Source organism: Typopeltis vanoorti, chromosome 7 (genome assembly GCF_054136105.1).
Source record: "Typopeltis vanoorti isolate ZY-2024b chromosome 7, IOZ_Tvanoo_1.0, whole genome shotgun sequence".
Lineage (NCBI taxonomy): Eukaryota > Metazoa > Arthropoda > Arachnida > Uropygi > Thelyphonidae > Typopeltis > Typopeltis vanoorti.
The window spans coordinates 28,872,540-28,893,700 of NC_143555.1; the positions used below are offsets into that span (position 1 = coordinate 28,872,540).

A 21,161-nucleotide genomic window follows, 5' to 3' on the forward strand; every position below is an offset into this window, starting at 1 on the left:
AAAATATGGAAATTTGATGTGATTTGATCCAAATTTAAGCATTTCACCGTATTTTACTTTTCTGGTAAAAATATTTCTAGAATGGAAATCTGGTTTTGTGATATCACTATGTAATTGCAGAATTGTGGTTTTAGGTATTATTAATGGACATTTTGATTGTTTATAATAGTGAGTTTCTCCCTACTATACTCTTTTAGCATGTTGTCAACCTACAGTATGGGTGCAAAGCACCAACATACTTCTAATCCTTTTTTCTTTTCTTTCCATTACAGTGACTTCAGCAGACTAATAGGCATCATGGGTTTATATTTTCAAATAAGAGATGACTATGCTAATTTGAGATCTAAAGAGGTAGGTTTAGCACATAGTATTTTACTAATATAATAATAATAATAATAATAATAATGTGAGGGTGGTCTGAAAGTTCTCAACCATAGATGGCAATATTATCAGCACGATTTTTTTTTTTTCTAAGTTGGTACATCTGTCATAAGCATCCATGTGAAATTGCAAGTTATTCTATCAAGTACTTGTTTTATACAACTGTCTGAAGCAACAGTTTTGTCTGTATCCCTTGAAATGGATAAAATTGAGTATCGTGCAGTTATAAAATTCTTGTAATTCTTTGTAAAAGAAGGTTTAACAGCAAAAGAAATTCATTCGAAATTCATAAAAGTTTATGGGCACTCTTCACCTTCATTTTCGACAATTAAGAAATGGGCTGCTGAGTTTAAACGTGGCTATGAAGATGATCCACGTGAGGGAAGTCCAAAAAGTGTAACAATACCAGAAATCATTGATCAAGTGCACGATATGGTATTGGATGGCTGGCGAGTCAAAGTCTGCAAAACTGCTGAGACTATAGGCATTTCAAAAGAATATGTAAGATATATTTTTCATGAAGAATTGCAAATGAAAAAGCTTGGCACAAGATGGGTGCCACGCTTGCTAACAGCAGATCAAAAACGCACTCGCATGGAAATCTCTGAACAGTGCTTGGAGCGTTTTAACAAAAATAAAACTGATTTTGTGCATCGATTTATTGCAATGGATGAGACTTGGAGTCACCATTACATGCCAGAATCCAAACAGCAGTCAAAACAGTGAACAGAAGCTGGTTGTTCAGCGGCAAAGAAGACAGAGTCGGTTCCATCAGCAGGAAAGGTCATGGCATTGATGTTGTGGGGTGCTAAAGGCATTTTGTTTATTAATTATCTTGAAAAGGGTAAAACAATAATGGGGAATATTATTCCAGTCTTTTAACCAGACTAGACGAAAAACTTCTTGAGAAAAGACCCGGTTTGCAGAAGAAAAAAAATCATCTTTCATGAGGACAATGCACCTGCCCACAAAGGCGTTTTAGCAATGGGAAAATTAAGGGATCTGCACTATGAATTGTTGGAACATCCACCCTATTCCTCAGATTTGGTTCCCTCTGACTTCTATCTCTTCCCCAAAACTGAAACTCTTCCTTGCTAGTAAGCGTTTTTCTTTGAATTAAGAGGTGATTGCGGCTGGAGGCGTATTTTGCAGATCTTACTGAGAACCACTACAGAGACGAGATAATGGCTCTGGAGCATCGCTGGAATAAATGTATTAGTCTTAAGGGAGATTATGTTGTAAAATAAAAATAATTTTGAAATTATAAATTCGTTGTTTCATTGTTAGGCTGAGAACTTTTCAGACCACCCTCATATCTACATCTTCTTATGGAAGATGCAGATTCCATGTATTGGCATATTAGCATGAATGCAAGGTGAGTAATTATTGTGGAAGACTTCAACTATGGGGACATAGATTGGAGGGCGGAATGGGGTCATAGCAAGATGGAAGTAGAATTTATACAGTTTCTAAAGGATAATTACCTGAAAGAATATGTTATAGAGTAAACTGGGGGTTTGAGAGTGCTGGATCTGGTAATAGCATCAGAAGATATATCCATAACCAAGGCAGCCACTCTGCCTCTAGTTGGAGAGCATGACCATGCAGTCTTGTTCTGGGAAGTTAAACATGTGGAATTCTCTGTCAAAAAATGGTTTATGTTGAACTATAAAGCTGGGTAATTATAATAAGCAGGTATCTATAGCTTAAGAAGTTACAAGAAAAAAAATGCCCGGGGAGTGGTCAGGGATTGTTTGAAAGAAGCAGTATCAAACTGCATACCCACAGTCTGGAGGATATGCCAAATGGGATTAAGCAGATGAGTAGAGATATAACGGAAGAGCTGCAAGAACAAGAAGTCATTGTGGACCAATTATATATTTTGTTTAATCCTTTATCCAAGTGTAAGCAAACAAAGTTTGTGCTGAAGTATTTTCAGGACTTGGGCAACTCATGGCAAAGGTGGTATAAGTTCTCATCACTTGTCTTAGTATAATACTAAGATTCCAAATAGAAGTAGCAAACTACAGACCAATTAATATATCAGAAGTGGTTGTTGAAGTATTGGAAAAGTTGGTTAGTGTAATACTAAGGCAAATGATGAAAACTTATACCACCTTTGCCACGAGTTGCCCCAGTCCTGAAAATGCTTCATGCGCAAACTTTGTTTGCTTGCACTTGGATAAAGGATTAAACCAAATATATAATTTGTAGCATAACCAAGTGAAAAAACTTCCATCAAAGCATTGTGGAGGGAATATAAAGAGAAAGGTGATCAGCATATCTATGAGCAGTACAAAGTGCAAGCAAGAAGGGGTGTGACTAGTATGGTAACAAAGGCTAAATCAAATTGTGATAAATCAGAAAATTAGCTAAGCAGGCCAAAAATCCAAGAGTATTTTTTTCATTATGTAGCAAGTAAAGAGAGAAAATGACTATGATATGATGACTTTAATCGGTGCTCATTGTAGGAAGGTGACCGAGGCAAAAGAAATAGTTCAGCTGCTGAGTGATCATTTTGCAAAGGTGTATAATCCAGGTGGAGATTTTCCAGGTGTTGGTATTGACAGATGCTTGTCAGAACTGAGGTAGACGAATAGGAGGTCTTCATCATATTGAAAAATATAGCAGTGGGACTGGATGGTATATCAGCCCATGTACTACATGAATGTGCAAGAGAATTGGCATTACCTCAGATGAAGTTATTCAATCTAAGTCATATCTCTGGCAAGGTTTGAAGGAAGTGGAAAGGGATAAGATAGTTCCGTTACATAAAGGTCAAGATTCCATAGCAAACTGCAGACCAATTAATATATCAGGAGTGGTTGTTAAAGTATTGGAAAAGTTGGTTAAAGGTAAAGCCCAGACAGTGTGTGAAAAGATATGATACATAATGAAAAAAATACTCTTGGATTTTTGGCCTGCTTAGCTAATTTTCTGATTTATCACAATTTGATTTAGCCTTAGATTTGACAAATCCTTAGTAAAAAGGGTTTGGCCTGTCTTAGTAATTTATTCACATTTTATATTAAAATGGCAGCAAAATTGGATAAAGGAGGTGGCTACACGATGATACTGCTGAAATAGCAAAAGCTTTTGACAGAATACCAGATGAAAAACTATTACAAAAGTTGAAGCAAACAGGAATGGATGTAAAGCTAGTATGGATAGGGGGGGTTGGCTAACATACAGTCATCCTCATTCCCATAGTTTCCATTCCATCATATATTATTTGGTGTCTGTCTGTCAGCCATCCCCTATCCATACTAGCTTTAAATCCATTCCTGTTTGCTCCAACTTGACTCCAAATCACAGTCACAAGGAACTTCATACACTCCAGGGTGTGCTAGAGGATGAAGTTTATCCTTAGATGAGTGGATTGGAGTTGCTAATTTAACATGAGGTTTTGAATTATTATTATTATTATGAACAACTCCAAGGAGCCCTTAGACTCATTGAGGGAGGCCCTAAAAATCATGTCAAGAACTATCCAACATTTGCACAGTAACTATCATATTTGCTTTGAACCCATTCATGGCACCAACAACAGACTCTGGCAACCTATTCCACTCATTAACTACTCCAATCAAAAATCCTAGTTCTAACACCCTTGCTAACTACACTCTTACTCAGTTTCCATGGATGGCCCATAGTTCTCTCACCACCACACTTTTTCTGAAAAATTTCCTCTGAACTAATCTTGTAAAAATATCTCAGTAATTTGTATATCTTAATCATATCACCCCTTTTCTGCCTATTAACCAGTTTCTGTAACTCCCAAATCTTCAACCTGTTCTCATAAGGTTAATTCCATAGACTTGTTACCATATTGGCCATTCGCTTCTGAATCTTCTCTACCTCATCACAAAGAAACCCTGGTGCTCAGATCTGCACACAGTAGTCAAGATGGGGTCTTATCAAGGCTGAATAGAGAAAAACAATAATCTTCTTGTCCCTGCTTGTCAAAGTATTCTTCAGTAACCAAGTGATCTGATGAGCTGCTTTAGCCACTTTTTGCTATGTGCTCCTTAAACTTTAACTCCCCATCCACCAACACCAGTGGTGCACTCAGGATTTAATCTTGGGGGGGGGGGGGTAATAATCTTTGAAATAATCTTGCTGAGTTGAGTAGACAATTTGAGAATACACACTACGCATTGCATAAGACCTATGACTGAGCATCTGTAGTGATCGCTAATACACAATACCCATGATCTCCTTTGGCCCAGCTTGGGCAAATGAAGTAATGCTCAGTCGCCTGAGTACTACTTCATTTGGATTGCATTCACAGCGGCCATGATTCCTGTGAGCTATAGGGTATTCCCACCTTATGTGACCGCTAATTCATAAGCAGTATAGAAATAGAAGACACGACACAACATAAATAAAAAAATTAATTATATAAATTAAGCGGATATTGAATCCAACATTATTTCAAAGCCGAATATATAGACACTACAAGAGTTTCGTGCCGAATATATAGAAACTATAAAAGTTTTGGTGGATCCGTTGCATAGCATCGTACATGCCCACGAGGAGATGTACTTTGCATTATGGAGAATACTAAGGAAAGTGATCAGAACTTACTCCGCCTTTACCACAAGTTGCCCCTGTCCTGAAAAGGTCGCTTGGATCTGCCGAAATTTTTATAATTTCTATGTATTCGGCAAGAAACTCTTGTAGTTTCTATATATTCAGCTTTGAAATAATGTTGGATTCAATATCCACCTAATTTGTATAATTTTGCATCACTGAAGTGGACCTTTTGGCTCTTTATTTCAGTAAAAAAAATGAATTTTAATTCGGAAAAGATTTTTGGAAAATTTTCTAGTGTTTTTTCCCTTTTTCTTATGCCCGTCAAACTCACTCCTCCTACATAACCTATGCATCGAGTCATTTGCTATTATGGCTCTGCTTCTCAACTCTACTCTGGCATATTGCTGCAACAGACTCACTATCTTAACTCTCTCACTCTTCTCTTTTGCTACTTTTAGTAATTCTTTCATGTCCTCTCTCATGCTATGTTTTTCTCCTTTTAAATCATTTGTTCCAGCCACTATTGATCATTTCTTTCACCCTACCGTTTTGTGCCCCACTAACATCATTAATTTTCGCACCAGGAAAGCACAATTTTGTTAAACTCTCATTAATCCACCTTTTATGATTTAATCGCTGTATAACACTCGCTCCTTGATTTTGCTTGCTCTCTTGGTCAAGCCCTCATTTTTCTTATCTTGCACTTCTTTCTTTCTGTTATCAGCTGACCCACTTGCTAGACATTTTTGCATTCGCTCCAGCTCCGATTTGCCCTATATATATCACTCCGTGCAACCAAGCTATCTCCCTCATTGCAGCCAACTCTTCATTCTTTACATCAGTCATACTATTCTTTCATTCAACACTTTTGCTGTCTCTCTCTCAATTGTGATAATCTCACTCTCATTGCTTTCTAGCATTACGTCACACACATTTGCAGTTATATTCTGAGTACCATCCTTTATTTCAATCTCGTGACCTGGGACATGCTTTTGATCCTCGCTCTCATAGCAGTTTCAACACACTTTCCCACCACTATCGCTTTCAAACCAAATTCCAGCTGCCTTTGGTAATGCATACATTTTGCAGACATTGAACTACATGAAGCCCTTTGATTAAATTCTTTAAATAATGAGTACTTGGATGCCATTGTTCTGCTTTGCATCGGTGTCGTGTTATGCTGCGTAACTTACCATGCAAAAGACTAAATCAACAATATTTAAAACAAAAATTTTAACCTAAACTGATTAACTCTACAATAAGTCTAATTCTAACAGAATTTGTTAACTGATAATGCTATTTTTTTAAAACCAAGCAACTTAGCTTTCGGAGCTCTCCAAACACAGTCCTACCACCACACACACACACCAACTGATGGCTGAATGTAGTACAAAGGCCATGTTTCATTATTTAATATTCATTAGAAAAGATAGCTATGCCATAGCAATCTTTTGTGTTCCTGTGTATTAGAAGAGGGAAAAGTAATGAGGCTATGTAGTATTTTATCTCTTTTATAGGAATTGTAGCCATTGGCCAAGAAAGTATGCTGCAGATATTTGAGTTCTGTGAACAGAGCTGTTGTTATATATTTTCTGTTATATACATTTGCTCTTCTTTAAATATTTTACTTCCCTTATGAACTCACCTCTCTACAATAACTACAAGACAAAAAATTTCCCTGACTCTAATATCTGTATCACTTATGTGTTCATTCTATAAGGAAAGCAAATTCTTTATCTCTAGCCGATTCCTAATTTTACTCACGTGCTTACCCTGACTGTTAAAGGTTATTCTTTGCTAAAGAAACGAATCCTCTAATTTCTTTCTGGGGCCATGTCCTCTTCAGATATTGACAAATTTATTTTTTAAAGCTGCGCCAGCCAATATTTTAGAATAGAGGGGACTCTTATTCAGGGAGACTTTTTCAGACCTCTGGTGCACATAGGTGAATAAATTTAGTGCTTGAACTCATAAATTAAATGCTCTACTGTGGGTAAGTAAATTCTGGTTTGCAGTCATAACCTCTGTAACAACATGTTATACCTTTCTTTCAATTCCTCCCCGCTATGGTTCGGATTAATGAGTGGTAGTTTTGGTTTATATCACAGGCAAAACTCAGGTATAAAAGAAAAAACATATTTATTGGAATCTAAAGACATAATATACATTAAGGGGATAAAAATCTCTTATTGTTTTTCAGCCAGTGTAAAGCAGCATAACATCTATATTATAATAATGTAAAGCAGTATTACATCTCCTAGGAGCTGTGTGTTTTTACATTATGAGAAAATATCAAGAATAGTGAGGGAGCTTGCTCCACCTTTGCATCGAGTTGCCTTGGTATGGTACTACCAAGTGGTCACTTATGCTTGGATTCGCCGATAGTTAGTTGGCATGAAATGCTTAGATCGTAGTTTTCGATCTTAGAGTTTTGCATAGTGGCTGAAGAACAATAAGGGATTTTTATCCCCTTAATTTATCAACTTCGCCAGAAAAAAAAAAAAAATAGCTGTTTGGCTTTTCATCTTCGACATAATGTACACTTAGACCAATCTCATTTTCAATTAGTTCAAGGACATGCTGAATCAAACTTTTTCAAACTGATTAATACTCTAATACATGAACAATAAATCCTTCTTTTGAGTTAGAGACTTAACACACATAATATACACATTTATACACTTCTACTCAATTTTCTACCTACTATTTTAGTCTTGCATATTAAGCTAGTCACAATCATCTATAATCATTCCTAACAATTTGTCTTATGGATATCAGCCACTGCTAAATAATCACTTAAAGTTTTCAAATACTGTCCATACTCGATTAATACACTACAATGATCTTTCCCTTTTTCTGACTGGGTAATTATACAACAAAATCTGTACTTTACCATTTCTTGGGACAAGATCTCCAGGTCCATCTGAACTGTCCTTTGTTTGAATTCTTCGATACTTCCATAAGCTTGCGTCCACGTGGTGGGTCACTATGGGCATCAGATTAAACTATGCTCTACACCTGGTGTTTTTTCCCTCACCTATTCTCGATCTGTTTCGGGCCATCCTCGTTTCCAGCTGCCGGTTCATAATATATGTCCGCAATAGTATTCCGTCGGAACTTTCAGCAAAGGCAGCATGTGCCGACATTTCACGCTTCAGTACCAGCAGAAATTCAGACATTGAAGGGAAAGGCGCACCCTCCGATATCGAACTATCACCAAGAAACACCATCAGGAACCACCAGTCCACGAGAAAAGTCAAATCATCATACAGCAAAACAGGCGAAAAAAAGCCTTGAGAAAGGGGTGCAAACTCTTTTTATTCTCTCTTTACTTCCCCCCCCCCCCTTTTTTTTTTGGCACCCTCTTACTACTTTCTGCAATCTTTTCCCGCCCGCTACTTTCTTTGGCCGCGGCAACTTCGGCACATCGCAAGATCATAGCAGCGTCTTCCAGGAAACGAATGTGCGTCGCTTTCCGAGATTGCCAGTGCCTCAGGCCCGCCTGTGACCTTTGGACTAATGCTTACATCTAATTTACTCATCCATTGTATACATGATGCATTTCATATAATATAATACTAATTTATACACTAAGTTCTTTACATGGCATTACAATTCTACCAAAAGGAGGCAATTCTATTTACAGTTAGTACTTTTATTTCTTCTGCTCGAGTACAAGTTTTCTCTCTCGGCTGATTTTTCAGACATGTTAAATCCTGAATGAATTGTTTCTTTAATAAAGTGCTTCATTCAGGATGTAACACTGTATCATTAGAACAAATGGTTCTGGCTCTGTGTGTAAGTGTTTGTAAAATGTCATACTGTTAGACTGGATGATGATGATGATGTGATTGTTTATGTAGATTTATGTAGATATCTTCCTGTGTGTGTGTGTGGACTTTCTCTAAATGGAAAAAGATAGTGATCCATCTGAAAGATGGGTGACTAATGTGTCAAGAAAAGGTAAACAGTTATTAGATTTTTTTTCCTATTGTGAAGTGGATTTTGGCTCACTATCTTTTTCCATTTACAGAAAGCCAACACGCACAGGAAGATATCTACATAAACAATCACATCATCATCCATTCCAACAGTATGGCATTTTAAAAACACTTACACACAGAGCCTGAGGCATTTGTTCTAATGATACAGCTCTGTTCACAGAACTCAAATATCTGCGCCATACTTTCTTGGCCAATGGCTACCATTCCTACAAAATAGATGAAATACTACATAGCTCCATTATTTCTCCCTCTTCTGATACAAAGGAACACATCATCAAATTCCTGACATATACCCTCAAGGGGTGGATGAGATATGATAGTACTACATGAAAAACTTACATCACCACTAACTTCCTATCTACAAATTTTTTTCAAATCAGTCTGTTGCCTGTCAAGACTCCATCATTATCAGATCTTATTTTTCTGTCTTCTAAGCCTTTTTACTGTATCAATCCACCTATATCTTGGTCTTCCTCTGGGTCTTTTTCCTGCCAACTTGGCAGAACATTACAATTTCTATTCCCTATGTCAGAGGTGAAAAATCTCTCATGATATGTAACTGTGTAACTGATCATGTTCGCTTTTACATGTTTTTTAAGACGAATGTACTTAGAGAAATGTTAATAACTTAAATGAGCCTTTGTTAAAATAATGTGGTGCATGATGTCATCACATAACACTGTAAACTCATGTCTAATCAGTAAGCCTTATTCTAAGAATAGTGAAAAATTCTAAGAATTGATATATATGACAATTTCAAACACGTACGTGTGTACAACGGAAGTTTGGATATATATAAGGTAAGACATCAAGAAGGAATAGGATCTTGGGGTTTTCACCTCTTACCTGGGTCCACTGCCATGTTAGGTCCATTGTTGGTCATCAAAAGAGAAGTGTCGTTTGTCTTAAGGTTCTCAACCTTCTCTTACCTGGGTTCACCATCGGTAATCTAAAGAGAAATGTCGCAGGTTCTGAGTCTTCTACCTGTGTCTGCTGTCAGGAATGAAAGGAAAGAGCTACACATTGCCACCACATTAAGGGTCCTAGAGAGCATGGAATAATCAATAACTCGACAAGGAAGAAATTTGGCAGGAAATCAAGAACGAGCCAGCAGAAGGAAAGAAAGTGTGAACAAGATTCATGTAAACGGCAGTGCTGAACGAGGATTGTAAGTGGTTATGTATGTAATTCCAAGAGTGTACATCAAGTGTGTCTGCTTATGGGTACAATAAGATAATTTAAATTGAGATTGAATTAAAGTTACTCAAGGTATGCCTTATTGTCAGTTAATGTATATATGACTAGCAGGATATAGATTGTGAATTAGCTTTAAAGGAAGGAAATTGGAACTAAGTTTGAATTAGAAAGAATTGTAATGAAATTGTATATATATGGTAATGTGAATCATACTGTAAACATTCCTTTTTGATTTAATTAAATGGTTTGTGAACAACACAGTGGACTGATTCTGTCAATGCACTATCCTGAAAATTTCAAACCTGTTTAAAGTAGAAGTTTATGTGATCAATAATGAAGCCACAACTAATTAACGGTAAAGATTAACATAAGCAGGGAATGCTAACAATATCTGTTTTGTATTTAGTTTAAAATCTTATATTCTCGCACTCAATACATAGTCTAACTGACATAGTCATAAAACAAATAAATTTGTTAGACTGTAGAGTGTGAGGATATGGTATCTAATAGAAATAAGCTGGAAAGAAGCCTTCCTTCTTGCTCCCTTTCTTCAATCACCTTGCACAAAAGAGAACCTTATATCCTGCAGAAAGAGCAGTTGATTGCACAAGATTCTGTAGGAACATCTGACCATATTTATTGTATATAACTTATGTATAGTTTCTTTTTCCCTCATATTTTACTTATTATTCCCTATATAATTTACCTACTAAATTTAAGCTGTTCTAATTTGATGTAAATAACGTTGTACCAATTACTAACTGTGCCACTTGTGTTTGGATACGAAATAAATAAATAACGGCAAGCAATCGACCATTCATGAAGTTTTAAGTAAAGAAAATAAAGACAAAGCAGGGTAATAGAAATACAGAATGTTTCATAACAGAGGTTCATCAGAAAAAAAAAGCCAAAGTACTAAACACCACATTCAAACCTCATGTTAAATTAGCAACTCTGATCCGTTCACCTAAGAATAAACTTCACCCTCTAGCACACCCTGGAGTGTATGAAGTTCCTTGTGACATAGCTTATTATGGCCAGACAGGAAGATTTGTTATCATCCACCAGGAAGAACATAAAAAATACATTTGCTACTATTATTATGGCAAGTCAGGACTAGCAGACCACACTTTGGACACCCCTTCACAATGTGCAATTTTTGAGTTTTATGTGGTTGCATTAATGTGCCAAAAATTTGGGAGACTGTTATTTTAACCCCTTAACGTACCAGTTAAAAATCAGAAAGCGGTCGTTTTTCTGCCAATTTTTTGGGCGAGGGTGATTTGTTGGATCAAATTCATCATTATTTGAAAAATAATGATGAATTTGTGCAAACGCAAATGAAATAGTCGATACACATTGTTGGCAACTTTTCTCGGCTGAAAGGAAATAGGCACAAGATTGTCTAGCATCTATATTCGGTTGTATTTATATGTGAAACCAAAATTCAAAATCAATTTTGGTACAGTAAACAAAAGATGTGTCACAGATGTCTTTGTATGTTAAGGGGTTAAGAGCAACTCCCACATAGCTGTGGAGTTGCTCTTAACTAGACTATTGGAGGATTACTTTGAATACTTTAATTTATTGATTAATACAGCTGTTGTAATAGATATGGTATGAAGGTCAGCAATAAAAAGACAAAGACAATGAAAATAGGCAGAATCATTGAAAATGTCAACTGTGTTGTGAATGGAGAACCTGTGGAACAAGTAAAACATTTCAGCTATTTAGGCACGATTTTTAGTGAAGATGGTAAATTAAATATAGAAATAGACAACAGAATCAGCAAAGCTGGTATGGTGGGAAGTCAATTGAATAAATTCATATGGAATTAGAGAGAAATTAGTCGGAACACTAAATTAGCTGTATACAAGACAGTGTTCAAACCAGTTTTAACTTATGGATCCGAGAGCTGGGTCAGAAGTAAAACACTTGACCAAAGACTAGAGACCACAGATATGAGAGTCCTGAGAAAGATTATAGGCGTGAACAGATGGCATCAATGGCAGTATCATATTAAAAACGAGGATATTAGGAAAGAACTTGGCATTGTCAGCATCCAGGAATGCGTTAGCAGAGCTAATCTCAGGTGGTATGGTCACTTAAACAGAATGGGCGAGGAAAGATTAGCAAAACAAGTGTTCTCTGCCAGGTTGGCAGCAAAACGACCCAGAGGAAGACCAAGATATAGGTGGATTGATACGGTACAAAGTGCCTTAGACGATAGAAATATAAGATCTGATAATGTTGGAGTGATGACAAGTAACAGGCTGATTTGGAGGAAAATTGTAGATAGGAAATTAATAATGATGTAATTTTTTTTTTTTTTCATGTAGTACTATCATATCCTGTACACCCCTTGAGGGTACATGGCAGGAATTTGATGATGATGATAATTTTAATTATGGAAAGCATAAAGGTCAAATGAATAACAGCTATACTTCATGTGCACTGTTTATGTGAGATACACAAAGGGTTTCATAGTGAGATTAAATTATCATTTGAGACACGGATAATTTGAATTTTGATATGATTTTTAAATACAGCCATATAATACACACAGAAATCGGAAAAAAGTAATCACTTGGGAAATAATTGTTTTTCTGAATTGAACCAAAAGACTATTATGATTATATATGATTATAGCCAAATTGAACCAAAGAAAGGCTGAAATAACTGGTCTTACTCATTAGTACACAGGTTATCGTCAACCCTGTTTCCCCCGTTGTAATATTGGCAAAAAAGTTTAGTTATTTATAGAAATTTTAAATATATATTAAAAACTTGTCTATATCGGGTCATAAACATATCAATTCACACTTCACATATGTAAAACAGATGAAACTCAGAAAACAAACACAGCAATTCATCACAAATGGCAGAGTTCATTTGGATTGCTTCACAATAACCAATCAGCCACTAACGACTTCTGGGTGCTATTGTCTTCCGAGCCATTTAAAACCACTGGAATTCTAAAAATTTGACACACTGCACTATCTGCACGTTTGTTTAAAGGGCTCAAAGGTGGCTGTATTTGTGACCACACACCTGGGCTATTAATGAGAATGCGATGCAATGTTTATGTGTCAAAAAGTGTCCTCTTCATTAAGCATTAGTATACAGGAAAATCTCGCTTAATGCAAATTCCATATGCTCGATAATCAGTTAGTGTGATGGAGTGAAATACTATTTCCCGCTTTAAATGAGTGATTAATCAGTTAACATGATTTTTTTACGTTATGCGAAATTTTTTGTTGCCAATCTGCAGCGAGCGGTGACACTTGTCAGTGTAGTGGGCAGTGGCTATGACACTCGGCAATTGACTCAAAGCTATCATTGCAAGCACACATGCAAACTCTGTTCTCTTGCTCAATCACTTTTCATTCATTTTGCTTTAATTTAGATACCTATAAAGCTTCAACCCCTGATATGGAAAAGAGAAAGCCTGATAAAGAAAGCAGTAGTAATAAAAAGAGAAGAAAAGTAATTACATTAGAGGAAAAGCTGAAAGTCATTAAGAGACATGAAAGTGGCACTACTAATACAATGATGTTCCAGACCTGGGATACAGCTAGTCTACAGTTCGGACTAGATTAAATAAGACCAAAGAAGAAGGAAAAGTTGCTACTTCTTCTTTAAGCATGCAGATCACTTGGAATTGAAGCCATTTAATGATCGAGATGGAACGTTTTCTATCATTCTGGATTGATGATTGTAACCAAAAAGAATACCTCTTAGTACAAAGAATATTAAGGCAAAAGCCTTCAATATTTTTATCTCACTGAAAGAGACAAATTTCAAGAGGAATGTGAAAACTCTACTGCGAGTTTTGACAATTTTAAAAATCGAGCTGGACTGTGTAAATGTAAGAGTAACTGGGGAATCTGCTGATAAAGATTTTGCAGCCTAGTTTCCTGAAGAATTGCAAAGAATAATTCAGCAGGGTGGTTATGATGATCTTCAAATATTCAGTGTCGACAAAACTGGTCTCTTTTGGAAGCGTATGCTGACAAAATCTTTCCTAGCTAAAACTGAAGCATCTCAACTAGGATACAAAGTATCTAAAGTTTGTCTTATGCTTTTATTAGGAGGCCATGCAGAAGCCGACTTTAAACTCAAGCATATGTTAGTTTATCATGTGCAAAATCCAGGATCTAACATTATTGAAGAAATCAGTACAATTGGAAAATAATTTGGATTTAATGAACTGGATAATGAAGATGTGAGAAACTTGCTCGATTCCCATTCAGAATGGTTAAGCGAGAATGATCTCCTTCAACTAGAAGAACAGTATGCATAAGAAGAAGAAGAGAATGTTATGACTAAAAACATAACTGCAATAGAACTTGAGCTAGTTCTCAATCACATTAAGCATGCTAAGGAAATTGTTTGATGTTGATCCTGATATGGAACGAAGCTTCGAAGTCCACTGAAATCTTGATAAAGCTGTCAGCCAGCTATCTCAAATTGCATCACAAGATGGAAAAAGTTGAGCATTATTCAAACAGCTTTATTTACTTAATATATATATATATTTTTTTTTTTTTTTTAAAAGTAGTTCAATCAAATGCTTAGACATTAAACAAAAATTTAACCAATTGATTTTTAACTTTGATGATTTAATCCTCTAATATAGTTTATACTGTAATTTTTTTTTAAATTTATGCTAACTGATGGATGAATTATAATTATTTCTATTGTTTATTGTATTCGCTTAGTGCACATTAATTGAATGATAAATTAATCGCATTAAGCGAGGTTTCCTGTATTGTGTTTAATTTTAGGAATCACATGAAGCCAGGAAACAATTAGGAGAGTCTTTAACAGGAATAAATGCAAAAATATATTGAAGATATTGCTATTTCATGGGTGTGCATCACACACCTGAAATATTCTCTCTCTCTCTCTCTCTCTATATATATATATATAAAAAACTGCATGAGGCCTTAATTTGTGTGAATTTCATGCAGGTTGAAATGGTGGAGTTTTAAGAAAATATAGCTTATTAAGCTCACTTGCCAGTTTAGTTTTCACTTACAAAATTTTCATCCTTTATATGTAATATCCATGTGTAATATCTTCTAATGTATAGAAAGGCTTAGGTGTTAGTATTTACTCATTTTTAGTTATTAAATGGTATTAACTCAGAACATTAATAAAGCCGGCAAAGGTTGGTCGATTGGTAGAGCCTCTGCTACTAATGGCTCAGTTAAGTAAGTTTGAGCGCGGTTAGTAGTTGGAAGGTACCCAATTGTTCGATACTGTTGGCACACTCTCCCTCGATGAGTCTTTGGACTCCCTGGAGGTGTCAAATAATAATAATTATCCTATGTATTTTGTTCTTGTAATCTATTGTATTTCAACCCAGCACACTCAATACCACAAAAAAAAAAAAAAAGGAAAAAAAAAAGTTATTACAAAACACAGGACACTAATACTCAAGTAATTGTAGAAACAATTCAAAATTGTAATGGGATGAAGAACTAAAATGTTACCATGGCACTAAGCAGAAAATGGTCTTAAAGTGACAGTCTCCCAAATTTTTGTAAAATTAATACAGTCATATAGGCTACTTGTATATGGAAATAAGACTTCTGTATTACTTTAACCTTGCCACTTCTGGTTCTGGCTCCCACTGATGAGACCTCAATAAAGGAGGTTGAAACCAGTCTGGGTAGGGGTCCTTCACAATGATGCATAGCATTATACATGCCTGTAAGGATATGTGCTTTGCATTATGGGATACTAAGGCAAGTGATGTGAAGTCACTAGCCTCTATGTGTATATGAGTCGCCCAGTTGTGAAGTTACTTCATGCGCTAACTTTGTTTGCTTATACTTGGATAAAGGATTAAACCAAGAATATAATTTCTTGGCATCTTTAATTTATATTATTCATGTTCACTGTTTATACTGGTTATCTGCAAAGAAAAATATAAAAACAAACAAGACAGATTTATTTTAAAACTATTTTCTTCCCATCGAATAAAAAGTAATTTACTCTGATAGGGAATTAATTTTCTTTCATCCATTAAAATTTTGACGTGTTTTTACAGTTACTGGATTAAGAGTGCCTTGTGTTCTGTTACCCATGTTTCATTGCACTGGGAATGCCTGTTGGAGCAGTGAAATATCAGCAACTTAATAAATTAGCTTATTCATTTTGTGTCGGGTGTTCTGAGTAATGCCATTAGCAAGTGTCAGTAGTTAGCTGTTGTTTAATGATATAATAAAAAAAAAAATGTTAAAACAGTGAAAGATATTTTGTACATTTTACTATATTTGCATTAAGAAATAATATAGGTTCTCCAAAATTTTTATTTCTTAGGTCATAAATCAAATATAAAAGCAAACTAACCATACACACACACCGTATCAATTTCCTATAGATTCTAAAACCTTTCATGTATGTGATAACAATATAAAAATCTTCCTTCAGTATAACAGTATTTATCACAGATTAAAAAAAGAAAAGATCTGCAGAGCAAATTGCTAATACATCATATAATATTCTGAGAAATAATAATTGTTAGATTAAGGTAGGCTCATAGTGCAAAATATTTACTTCAAAAATAGTTATTCTTAAAAGAAAAGATAATAATATCATGGTTATTTTACAGCTGAATATGCTGCCTTTTGAAAAATGTTAAACTTATAGCTGGATTTCTATTTTGAAAATTACTTTTGTTTAGCTTCATTAACATATGAACTAAGCTTTGTGGACAAGTCATTGATCCCATAACCAATATAAATGTTTTACATTGATGCTTATAATTTGTTTTAAAGAGAACATTAATCAAAAAACATAATTCTCGAAGGGAAAGATGATCACCATATTTGTTGAGCTTTTTTCAAATTTGGTTAATTGAAGGATTTTTTTTATATTTTATCATTGTCGTCATTATCAAATTCCTGATATGTATCCTCATGAGGTGTATAGCATATTATGACATAAAATAGTCACCTCATTACTAACTCCCAATCGACAGCTTGCCTCAAAATTAATCTGTTATCTATCAAGACTCCAGTATTATATGTTATATTTCTGTCTTCTGAGGGACTACCTTACTGATACAGTAAGGCAGTCCGTACTGTATCAGTACACCTAGATCATTTTTCTCTGAGTCTTCATGCCATTTTGGCAAATAAACCTTTTCTTTCCTATTCTGTTTAAGTAACCATACGACCTGAGATTAGCTCTGCTAACATTCCTGAATGCTAACAGTGTCAAGTTCTTTCCTAATATCCTCATTTTTAATATGACACTGCCACTGATGTCATCTTTTCATCCTCCTAATATTTCTCAGAACTCTCAAATATTCTGGTCTCTAGTCAGGTGTTTCTAACCCAGCTCTCTGATGTATGTTAAAATTGCTTTGAACACTGCCTTGTTCAAACTAATTTTAGTGTCAATAATTTCTTTCTTATTCTATAAATTTTTCATTTGACTGCCTGCTGTACTAGCTTCACTGTTTGTTTTCTGTTACCATGCTTAATTCACCATCTGCCTTAAAAATTGTGGCTAAATAGCTGAAATGTTTTCACTGTTTCTGCCTGTTTGCATTGTCTTTTTATTGCTGATTTTCTTATCAAATTTATTATTGCAGTCATTCAATTTAGTCAGAGAATCCGGCAGCCATACTGGATTTATTTATATGATGTCATCTGCAGAATAACTGGATAATTACCATGTTAACATAAGCAGCGCTTCTTTATTTTTTTTCCTGGATGCCACACAAATGGTATGGCATACTGGCACCTTTAATAACATTGATGTGTGACATATGGATGCTGTACATTTATACATTTGGAATATTCAGCAATTTTTTTTGTACACATTTAACTAGTATTCAAATAACCATAGTTATTTAATTAATCCAATCTGATTTGTTTGATTTAATTAATCCAATAATAATCCAAATCTGAACAAAACTGGTCTAGCTATTCCAAGAATGTGGAGGACCCATTTGCAACCTTTATAGCAACCAGAACAAGCCAAAGAAAAATCTCAATACAAGAAGACTTGAAGTGTTTTTTTTTTTTTCCCTTAATATTCAATAGCAACTTGAACTGTACAAGTCCAGAAGAAAATCGTAGTAAAGAAGAACAATCCGAACTGTAAAAATCCAGAAGAATCATAGTACAGGAGAACTTTAGCAGAGTTTATTGTAGTTGATTTATTTTTTTATTTTTATTTATTTATTTTTATCACTAGAGGTCAGGCTAAGAAAAAGATCAATTAACAGTAGATTTAATTTACCTTTATAGAGTGCAAGAGAATGTAGCTTGGTTTCCTATACACATGTATCTTTCTGATGATGACCTCAATAAAGGGGTCGAAACGTCAAGTGTTATTTTATTAATAAGTAAAATAATCATTTCAACATGTGTGTTTTGTTTCCCTAAATTCATAAATATGAATGCTGATCACCATGTAACCCTAAAAGAAATAGTTATTTAATGAAATTTAATTTACCTTTTTTACTATGTTTATTTTTAATATATTTAATATATAAAACTTTTTTACATGTGTTATATAAAGTTTTAATTAAAACTATCATTTACATACATGTACAACAAATTTATGCTTAAAAAAATGTGTGTTATGAACTTAATTTGCCATCCTTCAAAAATATCAAACTATGAGGAGTAAAAATATCTAAATAATTTTTTTATTTTTTTCATGTCCTTTTAATTTTTGATTTTTCCTGCTAGCATACAATGCATACTGGCATTTGTTTTTTTTAAACAAAATGCACTGGGAGACAAAAACAGATTACAGGCGTAGACTTCTGTGGCTAATTGGTTCAAAAGATATATTTCGGTGATTACACATTTTTTATTATTCAGTTATACAAAATACTGAAATAATAGTTCCTGACAAGTTTCGTAAATCATAGGATTTATTTACATCTTCAGGGGATAAATAGTATAACTTAAAGTTTAAACAAGAGAATTAATAAATACAAATCATAACTGTCTGGCTATTCATAAACTCAAATAACAGAATGCAGATATAAAACGTTATTTACATTGAACAATACTGGACGATGTCACATGTTCTTGTTCTCGTTCATACAGTCCGAGCTCAGATTGAGGTAGATTTTTTATTAGAGCTGACCACACTTGATGGAGAATTAAACCTTGATTTTTATTGCATTGGGTTGGGTTTTTCAGCATATTAGCAGCTTCTTTAAATTTTCTTATATAACTGTTGTTTTCTATGTATGACATCGTCGTTTTTTTTTACCCAGAGTACATCGTGTCCAGTGGAAGTGGTATGGAAAGCAAGACCCGTTTTTTGTTCTCTTTTGTATTGTATGTCTTTTTGGTGTTCAGCCATACGTATTTCTCCAGATCTTCCCGTCTGTCCTACGTAGCAAAAAAATAGAAAACTTCCTTTTCTGGATATTCTATTAGAAATTAATGAAGAAAGTCAACTCTCCCTCTCAGTATATAGGAAGCTGACAAACACTGGAAGATTTCTAAATGCAACCTCACACCACCATCCTTCACAAAAAATAAGCTTAATTAAAACTCTTCGAGACAGAGCATACAATATCTCCAACACACAAGAAAGATGTAATGAAGAATTAAAATACTTAACACAAATCCTCCAACAGAATGGGTATGAAATAAAAACCAAGAGAATCCATAAAATGCCTCCCACTAAAAACGCAATAAAACAGGATTACAAAAATACAATCTCACTTCCTTATATCAAAAATGTTACAGATAAGCTAGCCAAATTAATGAACAAACACAACATAAAAGTAGCCTTCCTTCCTATGGAAAAGATCTCAAGATTCCTACATCCACCAAGACCACCTCATCATCCTCTTAAAAAACTAGGAGGTCTACAAAATCCATTGCTCTTGCGGGATTTGCTACGTAGGACAGACAGAAAGATCTGGAGAAATACGTATGGCTGAACACCAAAAAGACGTACAATACAAAAGAGAACAAAAAACGGGTCTTGCTTTCCATACCACTTCCTGTTTAGTCTATAGTTGAGATACACTTATATCTCAACTATAGACTAAATATTGCTTGCTATAAATGTCCCATTTACACAATATTTTGAAAAACTTTTCTCTAGGCATCTTGTCATATTTCCTTTCTAGATCTACAAAGCTTAAATACAGATTCTAGTTATATTCTCATAATTTCTCAACTGTTTTTCTTAGAGTGAAAATCTGGTCTGAATCCAGTTTGTTCTTCGTCATTTCCTTTTCAGCATTTTTCTTAGCTTTTTCTCAAGTATACTAGCATAAATCTTACCAGGAATACTTTGAACGGTACCTCTGTAATTCTCATAATTAGTTTTATTTCCATTTTTCAATCCTCTGATCAGACCTTCTGAATTATATAAAATGCAGCGACTAAAACTTTTATACCTTCATATATACTTCCAAGCCAGCCTGGCTGGCTGAGTGGTTAGCGTATCTGCTCTCCAGCCAAAAGGCTGTGGGTTCGAATCCCACCATGGGCATGGATGTTTGTGATTGTCTGTGAAAATACTAGTGGCAGTAGATGCTGTTGATGTAGGTGGAGACGGAGAGTTGTAGCGTAGGCGCCCTCCCTCGACGAGTCTTTGTACTCCCTGGATTTATAGGTGTAATGTAATAATAATATATGGGCATGTCTGGTTGAATAACATTTATTCCAGCTACCTTACCACATTTCAGGTTTTTGATATCTTTTCTATTTCAAATGTTGATATGTAGTCCTGATTATATTCCTACTGAGTATTTTCTGCCATCATGCTCTCATTTCATTTTCTCACTTTCATTTAGCAATTTTCAATAATTACTCCATACATCTGTGAGGTGCTATCAAAAAGAAACCAGACAGTGCCAGATACTTGGTGACTGATCGATTTAGTCTCATGCTGCCAGATGTCAGTGGTGCAGACATTGTTGAGGTCAGTCTGCCATGTTGCACTGAACGGTGTGCACCAGTACACTATTCTTATGTGTTTGTGCCATTCTGTGATTTTGCCATGAACACAAAATCAGAACAAAATGCAAATGTAAAATTT

General features: G+C 34.9%; 1 protein-coding gene across 1 annotated transcript in view; it reads left to right on the forward strand.

Annotated features, from left to right (window-relative positions):
- The window catches only part of qm (geranylgeranyl pyrophosphate synthase quemao), a 196,138-nt gene that overhangs the window by 143,704 nt on the left and 31,273 nt on the right, over positions 1-21,161 (forward strand). The window contains exon 8 of the mRNA XM_090395756.1: positions 273-351. Coding sequence (XP_090251882.1) covers positions 273-351 — 79 coding nt within the window. The remainder of the gene's footprint in view (positions 1-272; positions 352-21,161) is intronic.